Genomic DNA, 18,294 nt, shown 5'->3' with positions numbered 1-18,294 from the left:
ATTCATGACATCTTTTGCACTTGTCAATTTTTGACTTCACTTGGTCTCGAGTAGAGGCGACATCGACAAAAAGCTACACTAATTATTTAATGGCTTTAGATTACTTTTTTACAAATAAAAAAACGGAGTTTCTATGTGTTGTACCAACTTGGTTGCAGAAATTATATTCAACTTACGACTAAAAGTCTAAAACACTTTCAACGTGTTACGTTCAGGATACGAGCTCTTTTACTTATATGGAACTTACCGTGACTGGGATATTTTTAACACGGTGACTGGGTGGAGTCGCACATGACCATGTCGTCTAGGAGGTCGAAAAACGAGAATTTTAAAAATGATATAGTGTTGAAAGAGACCATGAAAGCTTAAAAAGTTGTACTGATGCAAATATTTGGTAGAGCGGTTTCAAACAGAAAACGAGTAACTCGAAATTGAGCTACAATCTTCGTGACTAGCGTGTCTAAAGATAGCTTTGCACGCTGTCTTATACATTTCAACACAAAGGTCGTGTCTGACAGCTTTGTATTAACAAAAAAAATCAAAGAAAAGCGTACAATAGCTATTACTAGCAACTCCTTATTCCCGTGTCTATTATAAATCATATGCTAACTGTAATACGTGACGTCATTTAGTTTACTGAATTAAACTGAGGCAGGGCACAGCAGAAAGTATCCTGCTTAAAATCTGGAGCAGCGCTACTGGGGTAGTACCTCGACCTTACAGAAGATCACAGCAAAATAATACTGTTTTCAAGCAGTTTTGTATTCCTATGGTGAGTAAGGTGACCAGTGCTCCTGAGGGAAGGGTATATAGGGTCGGGAACGCGCTTGTGATGCTTGTAGTGTTGCAGACGTCTATAGATTACGATAATCACTTACCATCAGGTGAGCCGTATACTTGTTAGCCGACTTAGCTGTATTTAAAAAAAAACTATTTCATTTTACCTTTCATAAGTAAGGATATCTTATTGCCTTACCTTTACCTCAAAAACACTTTTTTAATCGAACTTAATTATACGATTTAATAGAGTACATTACAGATTTTGCACAATTTTTCAGCTATTCGACTTCGACCTGGAAGTACAACCGATACTGGAAGTTCTGGTGGGGAAAACGACAGAGCAAGCGCTGGCTGAGGTGGCCCAGGAAGAGGAACTTGCGACTCTTCGGGAACAGCAGCGTCGTTACCGAGAACTGCGTGATGCTGAACTAGCCGAGAGACAGCGCCTTCAGCTGCGTGATGAGCGACTCAACCAAGAGAAGGTAAGCGTACCTTAAGACTCAATACGCGTAAATCTCCATCCCCTGAAAATTGTAGAGAAAAATATAATATCCACCATCGGTTGTCTATTCCTGAAAGTAGCAAATAGGTGATTGTGTTTAGGTAACAGCTGGCTCATAATTATAGCTACAATTTTTGTTGTTTACTACAACTATAACTATTTACATATAATTTATTTATTTTATTTATCTATTTATTTTATACTTTATTGTACACCACAAATATATTACAAACAAAGCATAAAGATAGTTACAGACTGAAGTACAATGGGCGGACTTATGGCTAATTAGCCATTTCTTCTTAATTCACATTTAATTCTATAAATAAATACATATTGTACTGCTGTCGGTTTGACTCGAGGTTTGAATCTAAACTATAATCCCTACAACACTAAGCTAAACCTCTTCAAACTGCCTATTAAGTGCCTCGGGGCGTGTACCGAATTAGTCTCACCAGGAATCAAAGTCCAAAATTGCAACAAAAGTGTGTGCAGTTGAACTTGGATACTATAAACTAAAGTATTAAAGAAAAGAAAAGAGAATAAAACTGCTCGTGTAGTTTTCATTCGTATATCAGCTCGATTTTTGCGCCATTTTCTGCCACGCACGACCCCTCTTTGGAACCAGCTGCCACCTACGGTATTTCCGAACGAATACGACCTAGGGACCTTCAAAAGAAGAGCATATTCCTTTTCGAAAGGCCGGCAACGCGCCTGCTAATCCTTTGATGTAGCGGGTGTCTGTGGATGTTGTTTTTCACTTACCATCAGGTGAGCCAACTGTCCATTTGCCCCCTCTTCTATAAAAAAAAAAATATGTTTCCGTTTCAGGAGCGTCGTGTCGCAGAGGCCAGAGAGGCGCGCGTTGCGGGCGAAGAGGCGCGCTCGCGCGTGGCGGCCGCGACCTTGGTGCAGGGCTACGTCGCCGAGCTGCTGCCCGCGGTGCTGGCGGGGCTGCGGGACAGCGGCTACCTCGTGCGACGCGCCACGAGAGGTACGGTGGTCAGACAGTGATGATGATACATCACTGCCATTTGTAACTGAGGTAGGGCACAGTAGGAATTTCCTGCTCAAAATATGGAGCAGCCCGACTGGGGTAGTACCTCGACCTTACAGAAGATCACAGCTAAATAATACTGTTTTCGAGCAGTATTGTGTTCCTGTTGGTGAGTATGGTGACCAGAGCTCCTGGGGGGATTGGGGATTGGGTCGGTAACGCGCTTGCGATGCTTCTGGTATTGCAGGCGTCTATAAGCTACGGTAATCGCTTACCATCAGGTGAGCCGTACGCTTGTTTGCCGACCTAGTGACATAAAAAAAAAAAAAAAAAAAAATATATTCTTCAGCTCATCGATGTTATCATCCACTGCAGTGGTTTTTAGCCATTGTTACCTGGAAGCACCACAAGTGGTCTGCGCAAGTTGGATTCAAAGTGAGTGAGTCTCACTAGGCCAAAACTAAGTATTACAAACTACTACTGTGTAGGAAAATCTAATTATTCCATATTTTCCCGAAAAACAGTTGTGGTCCGTAGCCAAAAATACATTTTAAAAAATAGTTCCTCATAACTAAAAAGGTATCTCGAATAGGGACTCCTATTACTTTTATTTCATTTATTACTTGAAAAAGATTAAACTCACTGATAAAGGGCCGAATAGATATGGAAATCTTAATAAGAGGCTTCTGTTAGCATCCTTAGCGTACAGCATCACAAAGAAAGCACACAAAACTTTTTTTAAGTATAATGTAATTTCGACATTCGACAGTTTCAAAACACTCGGATGTTTTTTTTAAATACTAGCGACCCGCCCCGGCTTCGCACGGGTGCAATGCTGCTACTAAATATACTACAGAATGTCTTTATTTATAGTGTGAAGCTAGCTTATAGCATGGTTATTAACATAATAACAACAACATTCAAATATGTGTCGTTAGATTACACGTTGTTACAGAATGCGTTGAAGAAATAAAGGTTCACTGCTCGTTCCCCGTAGCGTACGTAGATAGCGTGATAATATGTAGCCTATATGTTGACCCGACTTCTTAATAATATTTGTGCTACATTTGAAGTAAATCCATGCAGTACTTTTTGAGTTTATCCCGGACATGCATACAGACAAACAGACAAAAATTCTAAAAACTATATTTTTGGCTTCGGTATCGATTGTAGATCGCACCCCATATATTCTTTTAAAAAAATATTCAATGCACAGTTTTGACTTTCCCACCATTTTATTATATAAATGATTCTAATTGATAGAACAGATAATATTTTTACGTAATTCATAATATAATTATCATTTGTGAAAAATATATGTTTAATTTATGTTTTAGGGGTTGAAGAGGAGTTCATGCCGTGGCTGATACAAGAGGTGTCTCTCGAGATCGAGTCCATCATCACGAGTAGAGACGTCATCGCTGGTAAATCTTTTTTCATACCCTACTTTTTAGACTTACAACATAATTATATTATGTAGATAAATTGATTTTAGTACATCGCCCTAAAGGAACTGCTAACCATAACATCAAGATCTCTTAACAATTGTCTTACGAATGTAATTTTTTCAGATCAATAGTTACTCATAGTAGAAATCTCCGTTGATTGTAAACCGTTTATTTATGATTTATTTATTATATCCATGGTGGTTTAAGCCTTTTCCCACATAAAGGTAGCCTAAGGCCAGATGTGGGACGTCATCAATCAGATATCTAATATATAAAATTATCGTGTCACAGTTTTCGTTGCCATACTCCTCCGAAACGGCTTGACTGATTTTGATGAAAATTTTTTGTGCTTATCCGGTATCTATGAGAATCGGCCAACATCTATTTTTCATCCCCCTAAATGTTAGGGGTAGTCCACCCCTAAATTTTTATTTTTTATTTTTTAGACAAAATTTTTAATTTCTATTTTTTTATGATACAACATTAAAAAATACATACAACCCTAAATTTTCACCCTTCTACCACCAACCCCTATTTCTTAATAGCGTTTAGCGGCAAGACAACGTTTGCCGGGTCAGCCTAGTTTATAGATAATAATAAAGTAACATTCGACGTGTGTCCAACAGAGATAGTGCGAGACGTGGTGGAGGCGCGCGCGGAACTGCTCGGCAGAGACCGGCGCGACGCTCAGCGCGCGTCGCCGCCCGAGTCCGTCACACCGCCCTCTGTGCCAACGGAGGAAGGTTAGTGTATTTTTAATATAAATATCTGTACTGATGTTGATATCTGACAGATTAGCGATCGCTTAGCAGATCGTGCAGGTGTCGTAAACTGAAAATAATTTTGTACAGTAAAAAATTAAAAAGTATTTAGTACTCATAAAATATTTATATCTGTATGCACAAAATGTTGAAGGTTAGCGCTAAATATCCGTGCCGATTACTATATTACAATGTATCAAAAATTTTACTAACTCATAGGCTCAAAAAAGATACTACTAGCTCACGTCTGGCTCAGAGTGTATTTTAAGCAAAATAATGTTCGGTCTCACAATCGACTCTCAAAAATAAATTTAAGAAAGAGGCTTAGTTAGAATAATAAAACCAAGTAAGATTGAAGTCGTCCCAATTATAATTAAACTATATTTTAACTTCATGCCAAAAAGTTTACAATTATAAAATTTCTTAGAAGTTCTTATGTAATATGAATACATAAAAAACAATAACAACAATTTGAGACGAGTAAGTCAAGCGTATACAAGTGACGAGACCCGGTGCTCCGCACAAGCCCACAAGTGCAGGGCTGCAGAGCGCCGGCGCAACCTGTCGCCGGTTCGACACACGCACGTGCGCTGCACCACCACACACGCACCCTCTAAACTGTATACATGAATACACTCATTACAACGATATGCCATCCCCATTAGCTTATTGCAACCTTGCTTTATAGTTACAATCTGCGAAGCGTTACTTATGACACTTTGACCGTGGCTCTCAAACCGTGATATATTTACATCCCGGGAGTTCCACATTTTCATTCTGGCGATTTGATTAATGGGATTTTATTCCAATGAATACTGCTCGATACTAGTTCAGTTGGACTGAAACAGGTTTATCATATATTTTGGTCGATCCTTGCACTTATTAAGCACTTAATTATACAGTTTGCGAACATAATTTACTGTTTACGAAATCAGTCTTACAAAAAAACTTATAATACATAAAAAATAACAATTAAAAAATATATAATATATAAAAAATAAAATATATATTATTTATTGCACTAAGTAATTTTACAATAGTCATTATAATTTAGGAAGTTGACAAGGGCGAACTTATCTCTAAAAAGTCATCTTACTTCTATTCTTCAAATACTTGTAATATTAAAACTTACAAAATTGTAATTTGTCTCGAAATTTCATTCATAAAGTAGAGCGTTTTGCATTTGTGTTATAATTAGTTATAATACTTGTCATACGCACATACATTTTGGAACAAAAATTTCCTTTTCTCATCGTTAATATCTAACTTATTACCAACTGACGTGCCTTGCGACGGATTGAGGTCTTTGGAGATAAAAATTTGAGAACCACAGTAAAGTGTTATCCTATCGATAAACTTTTTACACCCCAACTTTTTAGACCCCAATGTCACTAACACAAGGACTATATTGGCTCGTTAAATAATACCGTGGGGGTTCTGAATCGGTTTGCGGTCTCGGCCGATTAAGATTGATACGCTGTGATGACGTTATAATATCGTTTTGATAACCGTCGCCCGCGCACGTGCGACGCTATTGTGCAAATTATTTTTAAACTAATTTATTTGAACGTTTATTCGAGGACCGCTATTAAAAAATAATAAAATGTATTGTTGTTAGAACGAGGTTTTATAAGTGTGAATCGTTTTACTTAATCGCTTCACTACAATTATAGTCTAGGGCCTAGAGTATTTTTTTTTTGGCTGGTTTATTATCATTCTTTAAACGAAAAGCTTGCAAAGTAGTAACTTTTTAATTGTAATAATTATCAGATAGTTTTTAAAATCGTATTTTTCTTCTATAGATAACTTACTTGGCTTTTAATTTAATTATCTTGCGTAGATACCCAAAAGAAATCTTTAAACGAATTTTTATATATTAAATAATTATGGTACCTATAAATAATATACCCTTTCCCTTATGTCTATACATAAAATATTATATAACGATATTTTTGTTAAAATTTGTCACCAAAATTGTAATTTTACCTAATACATACAAAACTTCATTGCGAGTCCCTTGTATAATGTAGTTACTTGAATACGAAGTTAATTTGATTAATGCTACAGATAAGACAAGCTGTGGTCAACGTTAATCGCGAATATAATATGACGGTATCGGTTTCTGGGGGGTGACGGATTGTTGATTTGTAACAGATTGCGCGCACGTGTGCAGGCGCATAGTGCGGTGTGTATTTACGCGTTTAATTCTTGGGACGTTTATAAAATTATATTTGACATCAAAAATGGGACAGAGTCCTTCCGAGCGGGGAGAAGAAGGTTTCCGTAGGGTCTGCCTAATTATAAGCGTATACTAACTAGTAGTCTATGGTAATCTGCAAAACCAGCAGCATTGCCAGCGCATTACCGACTCTACTCCTGACCCTCCTCAGAAGCTTTATCAATATATATTTAGTGCTGTGTGGCTACGGCACCAATGAATATAGCCACCCCCTCTCTTCCCGTGGGTGTCGAATGAGGCGACTAAGGGATAACAAGGTTTCACTACCACCTTGAAACTTAAGAAGCCGACTGACGGCGGGATAAACATCTAACCGCTGGCTTTGAAACAAACAGGCCGAAGACGGGCAGCAGCGCCTTAGGTGCGACAAAGCCAGCCCTGCGGTCACCAACCCGCCTGCCCAGCGTGGTGACTATGGGCAACACACATGCGTTCACGCATTTTTGGCGTGAACTTGTGGAGGCCTATGTCCACCAGTGGACTGCGATAGGCTGGAATAATGATGATGATGATGAAATGTTTAGTACATAAAATAAAATATAGCTCGACTGTGGAAGCACTTCAACCCTACTAGTCTAGTCAACAACTTCAAAAACTAGTTAAATAAAGATAAAACTCCTATAAATATGAGCCATAGCTCATTCGTTCCGGAACGACATCTAGAAAAATAGGTCGGAATGGTATTCTAGCACGCAAAAATTGCAATAGCTATTGACAAATTAAGTTGCAAAAAAAAGGAATTTCGTCTTTTGTTAATAACTCCGAATCTATTGACAATTAAGGAATTTAAAAAAAAACTCCTTAAAGAGGAGGAAATTTTTGAAGTTGTTGACTAGACAATAGAGAGTATCACAGCTAAATAACACTGCTCTCACTTAGTTTTGTGAACCTGTGATCAGTAAGGTAGCTAGAGTTCCTAGATGATTGGGGATAGGTAGTACATACAGCATAAACTTTTCGTTCAATAGCAAATAACAATATATGTATATAGGTATACGATTAGCATTCGTTCCGAAAAACATAAAATTCATAACTTATTCCAAAACCTAACAAAATATACACATATAATTATTTCCCGTAGTCCAAACAAATAAAATAAAATACAAATGCAATAAATCCGAATAGTAAGCACAGTCGCATTAACAGCGGCTTATCTTGATCGCATGCGACTGCGATAAGTGGGTAATGCGTTTAGTGCACTCCGCGGACCACACACCTGATGTACACACAGACGTCAATATTAATTTATTTATATGTATGTAAGAACAGGGTGAATTTTACTAATGTGTGAATGACCTAACGGAAATTATAGGCAATGAAACCTTGACAGAAAACAGCGTTTTTGGATTTAGAGAAAAAATGCATGGCTGCTAGTATTGCTAATAATAAAATATTTAATATATTTTATAAAATTTAATTTTGTATTATTGGAATATATATATATATATATATATATATATATATAATTTATTTTTTTGTATTGTGCAAAATACTACTCGTTTTAATTTTACTTTTGTAGTTCAATTAATGTTACACGATCTCATGATATAATCTCCTTTTTTCGAAGTTTAAAGTTCTTTGAATAAAAACAATATCACTTATTTATCAAATAAAAAAAATTAAAATAAAATACGAAAACACGAATTAATATTTACACTTATTGGTCTAGAAATAAAGCCACCAACAAATCATTTGTGATTTTCTCGATAAAGCCATTAGTGAATTAAAAATATCCAGTTACAATATAGTCGGTAGACATTTTCCAAAATAAATATTGTTCGAACACTAGAACACATTAGGGAACTGACAAACAATTAGAGTTTCAACCTTCACAAACCCTTGCAATACTATCTCTTCCCTGCAGAAAAATGCACTAGTCTTACAGGGATGCTATATTAATCAATTTTAATACATATTTTTATTTCAATAAGGTATAAATTTGTAACGATAGGGGTTGTTTGTGCAGCTGCGGGCGCGTTTGCGTCGCCTCGGTACAATACAATTATAATGTAGAGCTTAAATGTTGCTATTAGGAGTACTTCATAAAAACACTTGCTTTGATGTACTGCGATTGAAAGATTTTAAGCCACTAAGTGTAAATTTCAGTTGAATTTATGCAAATCAAATGACTTTGGACATTCAAATGATTGGTTAATAATTAAGTTCTTCACTTTTTTATAATTAATTGTCTAAACTAAGCGCCTTGTTGCTGTATAATTACCATTTATAACGATATAATTATCTATGAACACGTAAAACTATCAAGCGTTCGACTTTTCTTATTTTCTTCGTTATTAAAAACGAATATTCACAGTGTATATTAAATATATGTTAGAAAATTAAACGCAAGTATTAAGCTACATCAGTCCAAGTACACACGTGGTGGATGTAGCAGTTTAATCGTTTTATAATTTAAATAACTTCCCCATTGTCCGTCAGTCGGAATAGCTTATGCAAGCAAAGCGTGACGCCCGACGTCGCCCGGATTATGTCAAGGGTCACTTGGTCATTTCACTAGCTCTGGGCGGCATTTTAAATTTAATTCGCTAATCTTTATTGGGCATTATGCATTATTTTAAAAAGTAAAATTACTTAAAATGTAAATAAATTAGTACTTGCAAATTGCTAAATATTTGCACCCTCTCTTCCCGTGGGTGTCGTAAGAGGTGACTAAGGGATAACGCAGTTCCACTACTACCTTGGAACTTGAAAAGCCAACCGATAGCGGGATAACCATCCGACTGCTGGCTTTGAAATGCACAGGCCGAAGACGGGCAGCAGCGTCTTTTATCTATAATATATACTAATATAATATACGCCGCGTTGGCGCAACGGTCACAGCTATGGATTGTGACGGTTGCGCTGGCGGTTGCGGGTTCGATCCCCGCACATGACATACATTTGTATTGACCATACAGGTGTTTGCCATGGTCTGGGTGTTTGTGCAGTCCTTGTGGGTCTCCCCACCGTGCCTCGGAGAGCACGTTAAGCCGTCGGTCCCGGTTGTTATCATGTACATCTGATAGCGATCGTTACTCATAGTAGGGAATATATCCGCCAACCCGCATTGGAGCAGCGTGGTGGATTAAGCTCTGATCCTTCTCCTAGATGGGGAAAGAGGCCTATGCCCAACAGTGGGATATTACAGGCTGAAGCGAGATACTAATGTAATTTTTTTTATTTACAGAACTGGAGCAATAACAACGTGTGATTCAAGTAAAATTTTTAGTTAATAAATAAATGAGGACTCTGTTCAAAATATCATTATATTTTCAACTTTACTTTTAAGCTACTTATACATTGATTCATGTATGAAACTCTACATAAGAATCATCTGCGTAAAGATACTTTCGAATGTAAGTTGGTTTGACATGACTGGGTAAAATAAATTCCGTGTATCATACAAACAATGAGAAATTGTACTTTTGTATGTAAGTATTATACTATTGACATTTTCTTGAAACGTTGTAATTACAGTCACTTTACTTAACACGTCACTCATACGTGAGTCGAGACGTCGCTGGAGCAATATGATCGCAAATCTCTCGGCAATATAGCCTCGTCTTACCAGTGATTGGTTCTATTTTGCTGCAGAAAGAAGCTAGACTAAGTAGAGTAAAGGTTGACGCGTTCATTTGTCGACAGATTACACATATTCAAAATATTACGAGTTATCGTTACAAAAAAAAAAATCTTCATTTTTATCTACTTCCATCGCGCGTCCATATTAAACTGTCAAACAATTGCCATCGGTATAATTTTAAGAGAAAAAAAAAGACAAAAATTATTGTTATATCTAATTCGCATTTAGTATAAATTTAAACTTGGATCGTGACTAGGGATTAATATATAATGTACAGTTATTGGATAATGTTTAATATAGATAATATATACCTAATTAAAAAAATTATGTTTGTCAATCGATTGAACAATGCTCAACACATTATGAGATTGCACGCACTAGTGTTTAGTTTATAAAATGATTATTAAATGTAACTTTACTTTTATTTAAATTGGTGTATGAAAAGTGGTCGTGATATATTGTCGGTTTTTTTTTGTATAATATTGTTATTAGTTGAAATTCATTTTTTAAAATATTTGGAAAGGAATAAATCTTTATATCGATGTACTGTATTGTAAGAGCCTATAAACATCCCCCTACTGGGTGTAGGATTCTTCTAAGATAGATGTGAACTTAATCCGGTACTCTACGCTAGTTCAGTTTGTTTTAGATTGAATTTTACTTATTTAGGAAAATAATCACTAGGCCAGTTTCAGTATTAAAAAAACGGATCGCTTAAAATTGGAACAGGGCTTCTTTATATTGTTTAAATTGTAGTTTATTTTGAAACATAGTAAACATTAACGAAACTTTTTATAACGTGTACGTTTGTAAATTGTGTACGTAATGAGGTATTATTTAAATACATTTGTTATAGTTTTACAATAAAAGTCTTGATTAGATATCGATTTTATTGTTTTATTTTACCTTTTGTAATAAAAAAATTGCTTATGACAATACATTTTCGATTACGTATTGGATATTTACAAAGCTAACTTTTAAAAAAGGATGTATTTGATTCGTTTGTGGTTTTTTTTGTGTAATACTCACACATGAGACAGCGTGTCGGAGGTGCGGGTTCGATCCCCGCTGGAACGGTCGGTATTTTTAATATGATATTAAAAATGTTTATAATTTTCTCATGTGTGAGTATTACAGAAAGAAATAACACAAACAAATTAAAGGTTAAGTGTTGTCTCTTGTCAAAGATTTCATAGTAATATAGAACTTTGACTAGTTGCGGGGTTTGTAAATAATGAACTCACTATAGGCGGCGGCGCCGGAGCTTAAGACCGAATACAAAATTCATCATATCAAACATTTCGACCCGACACGGTGAGTAGGAGGTGCGAAAAACTATGTATAACCTCGTAAGTCCCCACGTACTTGTACAAGTACAAATTAACGATAACAGTTCAGACCTGAGATTTGTACTACATAGATGGAGTGACTGCCTAATATACTTACCCAAGTACAAATGAGGGATTGCTCATTTATCGGGTAGTTTTTTTTACATCGCCAACATTGCTACTGTTATTATAATTCTTTACTCTGTAGTCAATTCCGTCATGTTAGACAGGTTACGTCAACTGTCAGTGTTAGTGTCACTTTTTAGCAAGATGACCACGCGGTCGGCTCGTCGGCTAACACGAGGTAAGATTATCTGTTTATATCAATTAAATCATTTGTTTTTTCTATTGTTTTTGAAATGAAATAGTGCTTTTAAATTATGAATATTGTAAAACAAGCAATATTTGTAAGAAAACTATATATTTAAAGTAGTTCCTGATCAGTCAAAATAATTTGTACTTGACATGGTACGTTAGGCGTTTGTTACATAAATAACTGTTTATAATTTGTACTTGAGATGGTACATTCGGTCTATATAACTACTGTTTTTTTTCGTATTTGTAGCTTTCGACGAAATACAAATAGCAGAAGTTCTTAATAATTCGGAGTTCGAAGACTCGGATGATGAATATGTGCCTGACCTGACCTCCCTGACCTAACCTAAACCTGTCCTCGGAATCTGAAGGTGGAGAAATAGAAATCGCTGTAAGTGGAGGTGGATCTACTCGTCGTACTTAAATTGCTCGTGACCAACGAGTTGGACGTGGCCGTGGCAGAAGTACAAGTACAAGGGCACGACATAGCGGGCATAGTGCCTGTACCATCAAAAATGCGACGCTTATATGGCAATATCCACTTACCGGAACATCTAGACAAACAACAACGAGGCCATCTCTCTGGGTGTGACAAAAGGAGTTTATTTAAAAGCTCTGACTGTAATGTAGCTATTTGCCTGAACTCAACAAGAAATTGTTGCAGGGCCTTTCATCGACAAGAGAATTAATAATAAGAAATAAAAAAGTGATTTTGAAATAAGATGTCAATTAAACTAGCACGTGTCCTCTATCCTATTTCGATAATTAAGAATAGTGATACTGTTATCCTCTGGTTTATAAAAGTAAATTATGCTAATATTGTCTTTGAGGGAGTATTTTTTATAAATGTTTCTAGAAGAAAAATATTGTTTATGTTGTAATAAAATAAAATATATACTACTAAGTGATTTTAGAACAAAAATAATATTTAATTTTAATACGAAATAAAAGCTTATAACTTTTTCATATTGTTTTATTATACTGTGTTAAAACCTAATGTACTCCCACAAGTACAAAATATTTTTATTTATTTCCTTTTTAAGAAGGTGCTATACATCACAAACATACCGTAAAAAATACACACAACGAACCCTCACTTCAAAAATTGCCTAAAATCGACATAATTTTGTCTCGGTCTGAAGCATTATTCTTAGTTTGTACTTGGTATAGTACAGCCGGCAGATATGACTACTGGTGTTAATAAAACACAGGACTTACGAGGATAAAATAAAAATTACAGTCACGTGAGTTATCGAAATTAATAAAGACCTTATAGAAATAATTAAGTTTAATTATAAAAAAGATATCTCAAACTAAAATTTAATGTATTCTTTTATTACTTTTCCAAAAGTTAATTTTTTTATTTATAAAAATGCGCCTACAAGGTAGGCACTAATACATTCACAATATATAACAAATGGAATGTTATCTCAATTATAAGCACAAACTGCTTACTTGAGAGCATTTCATTTTAAAAACACAAAAAACAGATACAAATTATAAAAATAATAATAAATTAAAATTAATACAATACTAATTAAATCAATGAAAATAAAATTATGACATTCAAGTTAAGAATAAAACAATCAAATTTAAACTAATTAACAAATTAAAATTGATACGATTATTTAAAAATAATAATAAAAATTAATAGAAAAGATTAGAAATAAAACAATCAATTATAGGTACTATTTGTTGTCAATTACTATTTGTGACTTTTAATTTATAGTTATTTAAATTTTTGACTTCCAACCGGTTGCAATTTCAAATGTAGCGGTTACAATTTTTTTTTTAATTAAATGTAGGTATTTAAAAATTAAGCTAACGGTAACATAATTTTATATCAAAAGTTAGTTAATATATTAAATTGTTACTGCACAGTAACTTTTGACAAGCGATCACCGCACGCCCGTTTAGTCTCGGTATGCGGGGAGGCGTAGCCCGCGTCAAATCGGGACGCGGATTCAATAACAATTGTTTAATCATAATTTGCGGAGGGTGTTCCGCAGATTTCGTGACATCCCTCTTTGCACCCTCCGCCCTCCGACACATATATATGGAATCAAACCGGACCTGTTGCCATTCGACACCTGCGCTTACACACCATAACTACCAAAACCATTCAGAAACTAGGTTGATCAGAAAAAAGTGACCAGTATACCATTAAAAAAATAAGGTTTTCGTTGTGCCCGTTTTACTATTGAGGAACAGTTGTGGCGACCACTAAAGACAGTGTCAGTGATTGGTTATAGAATGTCTAGCTACGGGCGTGTGATGTCGCGTCGCGGTCTCAGGAGTGGCTGCCGCTCTCGACACTTCACACTCTCAGATCTAATTGAAGCCAAAGGAAATGTTGAGGAAAACGTTCGTATACTTTTTTATCATTTGTGTTGAAATTTTGAACTGTCCATTTTTAAAATAACTTATGGTGTAGCGACGAAGGCTTAGTGTCAAATTCACACTAGGACCAAGTTTTCATATGTGTTTCCATATTATGTGTTATATTGCAATACCGATCACTTCACTTCACTAGAGCTTGGGTTTATTGCTTATTGTAGTAAATACTTATATGCTAGTAGGCATGATACTAAGTATAACCTAATACTATGGCACCATGTGGCATATGTAGAACTATGTAGGTACTTAGGGCTAAATCGAAATAAATATGACAATCCTTCAGCAAAACAACAGGAATATCCCTAACTATGTTATTTGTATATAATGGACCCTTTGTCTAATAAAAAAGTCTTTTTATTTCTAGTATGTATCTGAGATGATCAAATTATAAGAAAAACAATGTCCCCTAGGTGTATATAGAAATGGACGCGTGTGGACAACTAACAGCTCGAGGAGGTCCGGCCCGTGCTGTACGCCTCGCTCGCCTTGCTCCGGCGCCTCCACACGCCTCTGCGCTACTCTGCCTTGAACAACCTCTCATATCATCTTCCGCCTCTACCACCCTTCGATTAAGCCTACGCTTGACCACTGACGCACCACCACTGCACGAGCTGCTCCTTTGGTTCGACGAACAAACGCTCGCACATCTCGATATGCCGTTCCTCACTTTACGTAATATTACTGGTAAGATTTTTAATATTGCCTGTTATAGTTTTTAATATTAAAATTTGTGCGAGGACAAAAAAAAATTGTGATAAAAAAATTTTGACTTGCAATTTTCATGCAGTGTTTTTGTTTGTTAAAATGTATTCAAGCATGCACCTACCACCTACAGTGTTAGAATAAAATTAACTCAAATTATTGCTAGCCAAGTCTCAAAATTCAATTTTACATTAACAGTATACCACCTACCTACTATAATATAATGAAATTATCTTAGTATTCCTATATAAAAACTTTCGTACTTATGTCAGCTTCTACTATCGCTTGTCAAACTTTATGAACTTAAGTTAGTTTAACCTCTTTTTTCAACAGGTAAGAAAAACTACACCTGTCACATTTGCAACGCGGAGTTTGAACATCCAAATCCGTTGAAGATACACATATTCCTCTCGTGTCGAACATTCCAACCAGATCTGTTCTGGGAGCGTTGCATATCGCAGCTACAATCATCGACTTCTTCTGCCTCAGCTTTGAGCCCGTCACCCGTCTCCCTACCCTTGCGACTCGGTACCCTACCTCCCGTAACACCTGTCACAGACCCGGCACAGCTAGAATCGTTGGCGGCGGCGTGGGGACGATCACGTGATGGTCATGTTTGCCTCTATTGCGGGAAGTTGTACTCGCGCAAATATGGGCTTAAAATTCACATTCGGACTCATACAGGTTATAAACCATTACGGTGTAAGCATTGTCTAAGAGCGTTTGGGGATCCGAGTAATCTAAATAAGCATGTGCGTTTGCATGCGAGCACGAGTAACACCTCTGAACATGCGTGTGCGTTGTGTCACAAGCCACTCGCGCGCAGAAGAGACTTGCTTCGACACTTACGCGCTCACCACCCTCAACATCTTTCTTCATTATCTGTGTCCGATGAATACATTGACATAGTCTGACATATGAATGTGAAAAAAAACGCCGTATACGTATTTTTTTTTTTATACAACTATAAGTCATGTGAAATAGTTGAGAATATATTTTGCAATTTCAATCATTGTGTCAAACTTTATGAATAATAATACCACGTAAAATGTTTGTTATTGATTAGGTTTTATATTCTCGTGAGCTGAACTATATAATTCCAGTCTATTGAAAGCAAACCTTGCAAATAGTAAAATTCCAACATGAACTTTAAGTACAACTTTTCGCTTTTTGCGAACCTCAGGCACAGACTTCGAATATATTCTGTGGAAATACATTAAAATCTAGTCTTCTAATCTAAGGACCTCATGTAGATATATTTATAACGTTGTTTATTAAATTATTTATTGTAAATAGCAGTTAATAAATTATGATAGATTTATTGATCTACCTTTATTTGAAATGTAAGACTTGACCCTACCATTCTAGCTTTAACCTTTTGACCGCCTAGTCACCTATACTTACAAGAGCTCGCGAGTCCTGTGCTCCAACGACGTCTATAGGCGACAAAAAACCCGGACCACAAAAATGTTAAATAAAATTAATAAAAAATATTTCTAGTATTTTAATTCAATATTTCTGAAAAAAGAATATTCCTGCAACATTTGAGTATAAAAAACGAGTCTTTTAGAGCTACACGTACTGAAAAACATTGAAATAAAAACATGCATTCTTATTCCACGTCAATGGTACCTATGTCCAGAACGCCGAAGTCTCGTCTATAGTTGACCGCTAGGAATGTGACGCAAGAGGCATAGATATTTTTTAAACTATTCAAAATTCAACTCAAATATTACATTATATTGTTTTTTATAATATATTTTCTATGAATAATTTGATATTTGAATAAAACAAAACGTAAAAACATAAAACTATCATCAGATAACAACATAAATAAAAAATGAATAAAAAATCAAATCAACTATAATCAATCAAATTACCATAATAAATCAGATATCTCGAATCTGGCGCATCCCTACCGCGTCACCAATAATCAGTTTACTGCACGCCGTTGTCAAGCATAGACGAAACCTGGTGACGTCATAAGCGAATAGCGAGAAAAGTAGTGCAGTGCAACATGAGCGATACCGATTCCTTAGAACTCCTTCGCATTTTGGAAGGCGTCGATGATGACGAAGAATTCAGAATCTGAATATTTACTACCTGAAGAAGATTTTTGAGGTAAGTTTCTCAATAAATTAAATTTTAATTACTAATAATACCCATTTTGTGTAACTACTGTTCATTTTGTATAGTTGTAAGTATAATAAGTACAGTTTATAGGACCCCGTTTAACGCTGTTTCGGTTTAACGTTCTATTATTTGAATTGTGGGTTTCCCCGAAGTTTCACCTAGCGTTAGTGCACTAAAAGGAATTTTTATAGATTTCCGTACCGAAAAGGTAAACCGGGACCCTATTATCTGTCATCAGGCTGTATCTCGTGAACCGTGATAGTTACAGTTGAAATTTTCACAGATGTTTTATTTCTGTTGCCGCTATAACAACACATACGAAAATATAGAATATAAAAATACTTAAGGGGGGCTCCCATACAAAAAACGTGATTTTTTGCTCGATGTTGATAACGGCAATAGGTAAACGCTTGAAATATTCACATAATATTGAGTTATATTATTAACTTTAAAAATAAATAATTAAATAAAAATAAAATTAATATTTATAATCCCATACAAGAGACATGATTTTGGGCCATGTTTTTAGATAATGGTATTTCTGTTTCGACTCAGTTACAAATATAAATGTAAGATATCAATTTATATATTACTTTATATATCTACAAATCTTGTTTAAGTTCAATAAGACAAAAGTACCTATTTCTTAAAATCGTACCAACATAGGTAAAACAGATTTACAAAAATATTTCCATTACAAAGGTTTCTTTTGTTATGCATTCTATTTAAATAACAACTTGAAATATTGAACAATAATTGCAGCCTATTGCAGTCCAAAAATGCTTGAACTCATGTGTGTTGCCCATAGTCACCACGCTGGGCAGGCGGATTGGTGACCGCAGGGCTGGCTTTGTCGCACCTAAGACGCTGCTGCCCGTCTTCAGCCTGTGTGTTTCAAAGCCAGCGGTTAGATGGCTATCCCGCCATCGGTCGGCTTCTTTAGTTCCAGGTAGTAGTGGAACCTTGTTATCTCTTAGTCGCCTCTTACGACACCCACGGGAAGAGAGAGGGTGGCTATATTCGTTTGTATTGAACAAATTTCACGTGAATAGATTATTTTAAATTAATATTATTAGTACTTCTAAAAACGATAGCCAAAAAGTAAATGAAAT

The 18,294-nt window shown here is 35.7% G+C and overlaps 2 protein-coding genes and 1 long non-coding RNA gene across 3 annotated transcripts in view; all 3 read left to right on the top strand.

Annotated features, from left to right (window-relative positions):
• LOC123654817 overlaps window positions 1–4,472 on the top strand; it is a 31,821-nt gene extending 27,349 nt beyond the window's left edge. The window contains exons 7-10 of the mRNA XM_045590702.1: window positions 1,059–1,262; window positions 2,111–2,273; window positions 3,614–3,700; window positions 4,351–4,472. Of these exons, the coding sequence (XP_045446658.1) occupies window positions 1,059–1,262; window positions 2,111–2,273; window positions 3,614–3,700; window positions 4,351–4,472 (576 nt within the window). The remainder of the gene's footprint in view (window positions 1–1,058; window positions 1,263–2,110; window positions 2,274–3,613; window positions 3,701–4,350) is intronic.
• Window positions 4,473–11,815: 7,343 nt separating this feature from the next.
• On the top strand, window positions 11,816–12,779 carry LOC123654697. Its single transcript, XR_006743264.1, has 2 exons — window positions 11,816–11,939; window positions 12,201–12,779. It is a non-coding gene; the product is annotated as an uncharacterized LOC123654697 (long non-coding RNA).
• Window positions 12,780–14,203: 1,424 nt separating this feature from the next.
• Window positions 14,204–15,963, top strand: LOC123654816 (histone-lysine N-methyltransferase MECOM-like). Its single transcript, XM_045590701.1, has 3 exons — window positions 14,204–14,314; window positions 14,758–15,031; window positions 15,383–15,963. The coding sequence occupies exons 1-3, from the start codon at window positions 14,204–14,206 to the stop codon at window positions 15,961–15,963; spliced, it is 966 nt and encodes a 321-aa protein (XP_045446657.1).
• Window positions 15,964–18,294: the final 2,331 nt, after the last annotated feature.

Source organism: Melitaea cinxia, chromosome 6 (assembly GCF_905220565.1).
Source record: "Melitaea cinxia chromosome 6, ilMelCinx1.1, whole genome shotgun sequence".
Lineage (NCBI taxonomy): Eukaryota > Metazoa > Arthropoda > Insecta > Lepidoptera > Nymphalidae > Melitaea > Melitaea cinxia.
This window is presented reverse-complemented; position numbering and strand designations above follow the sequence as displayed.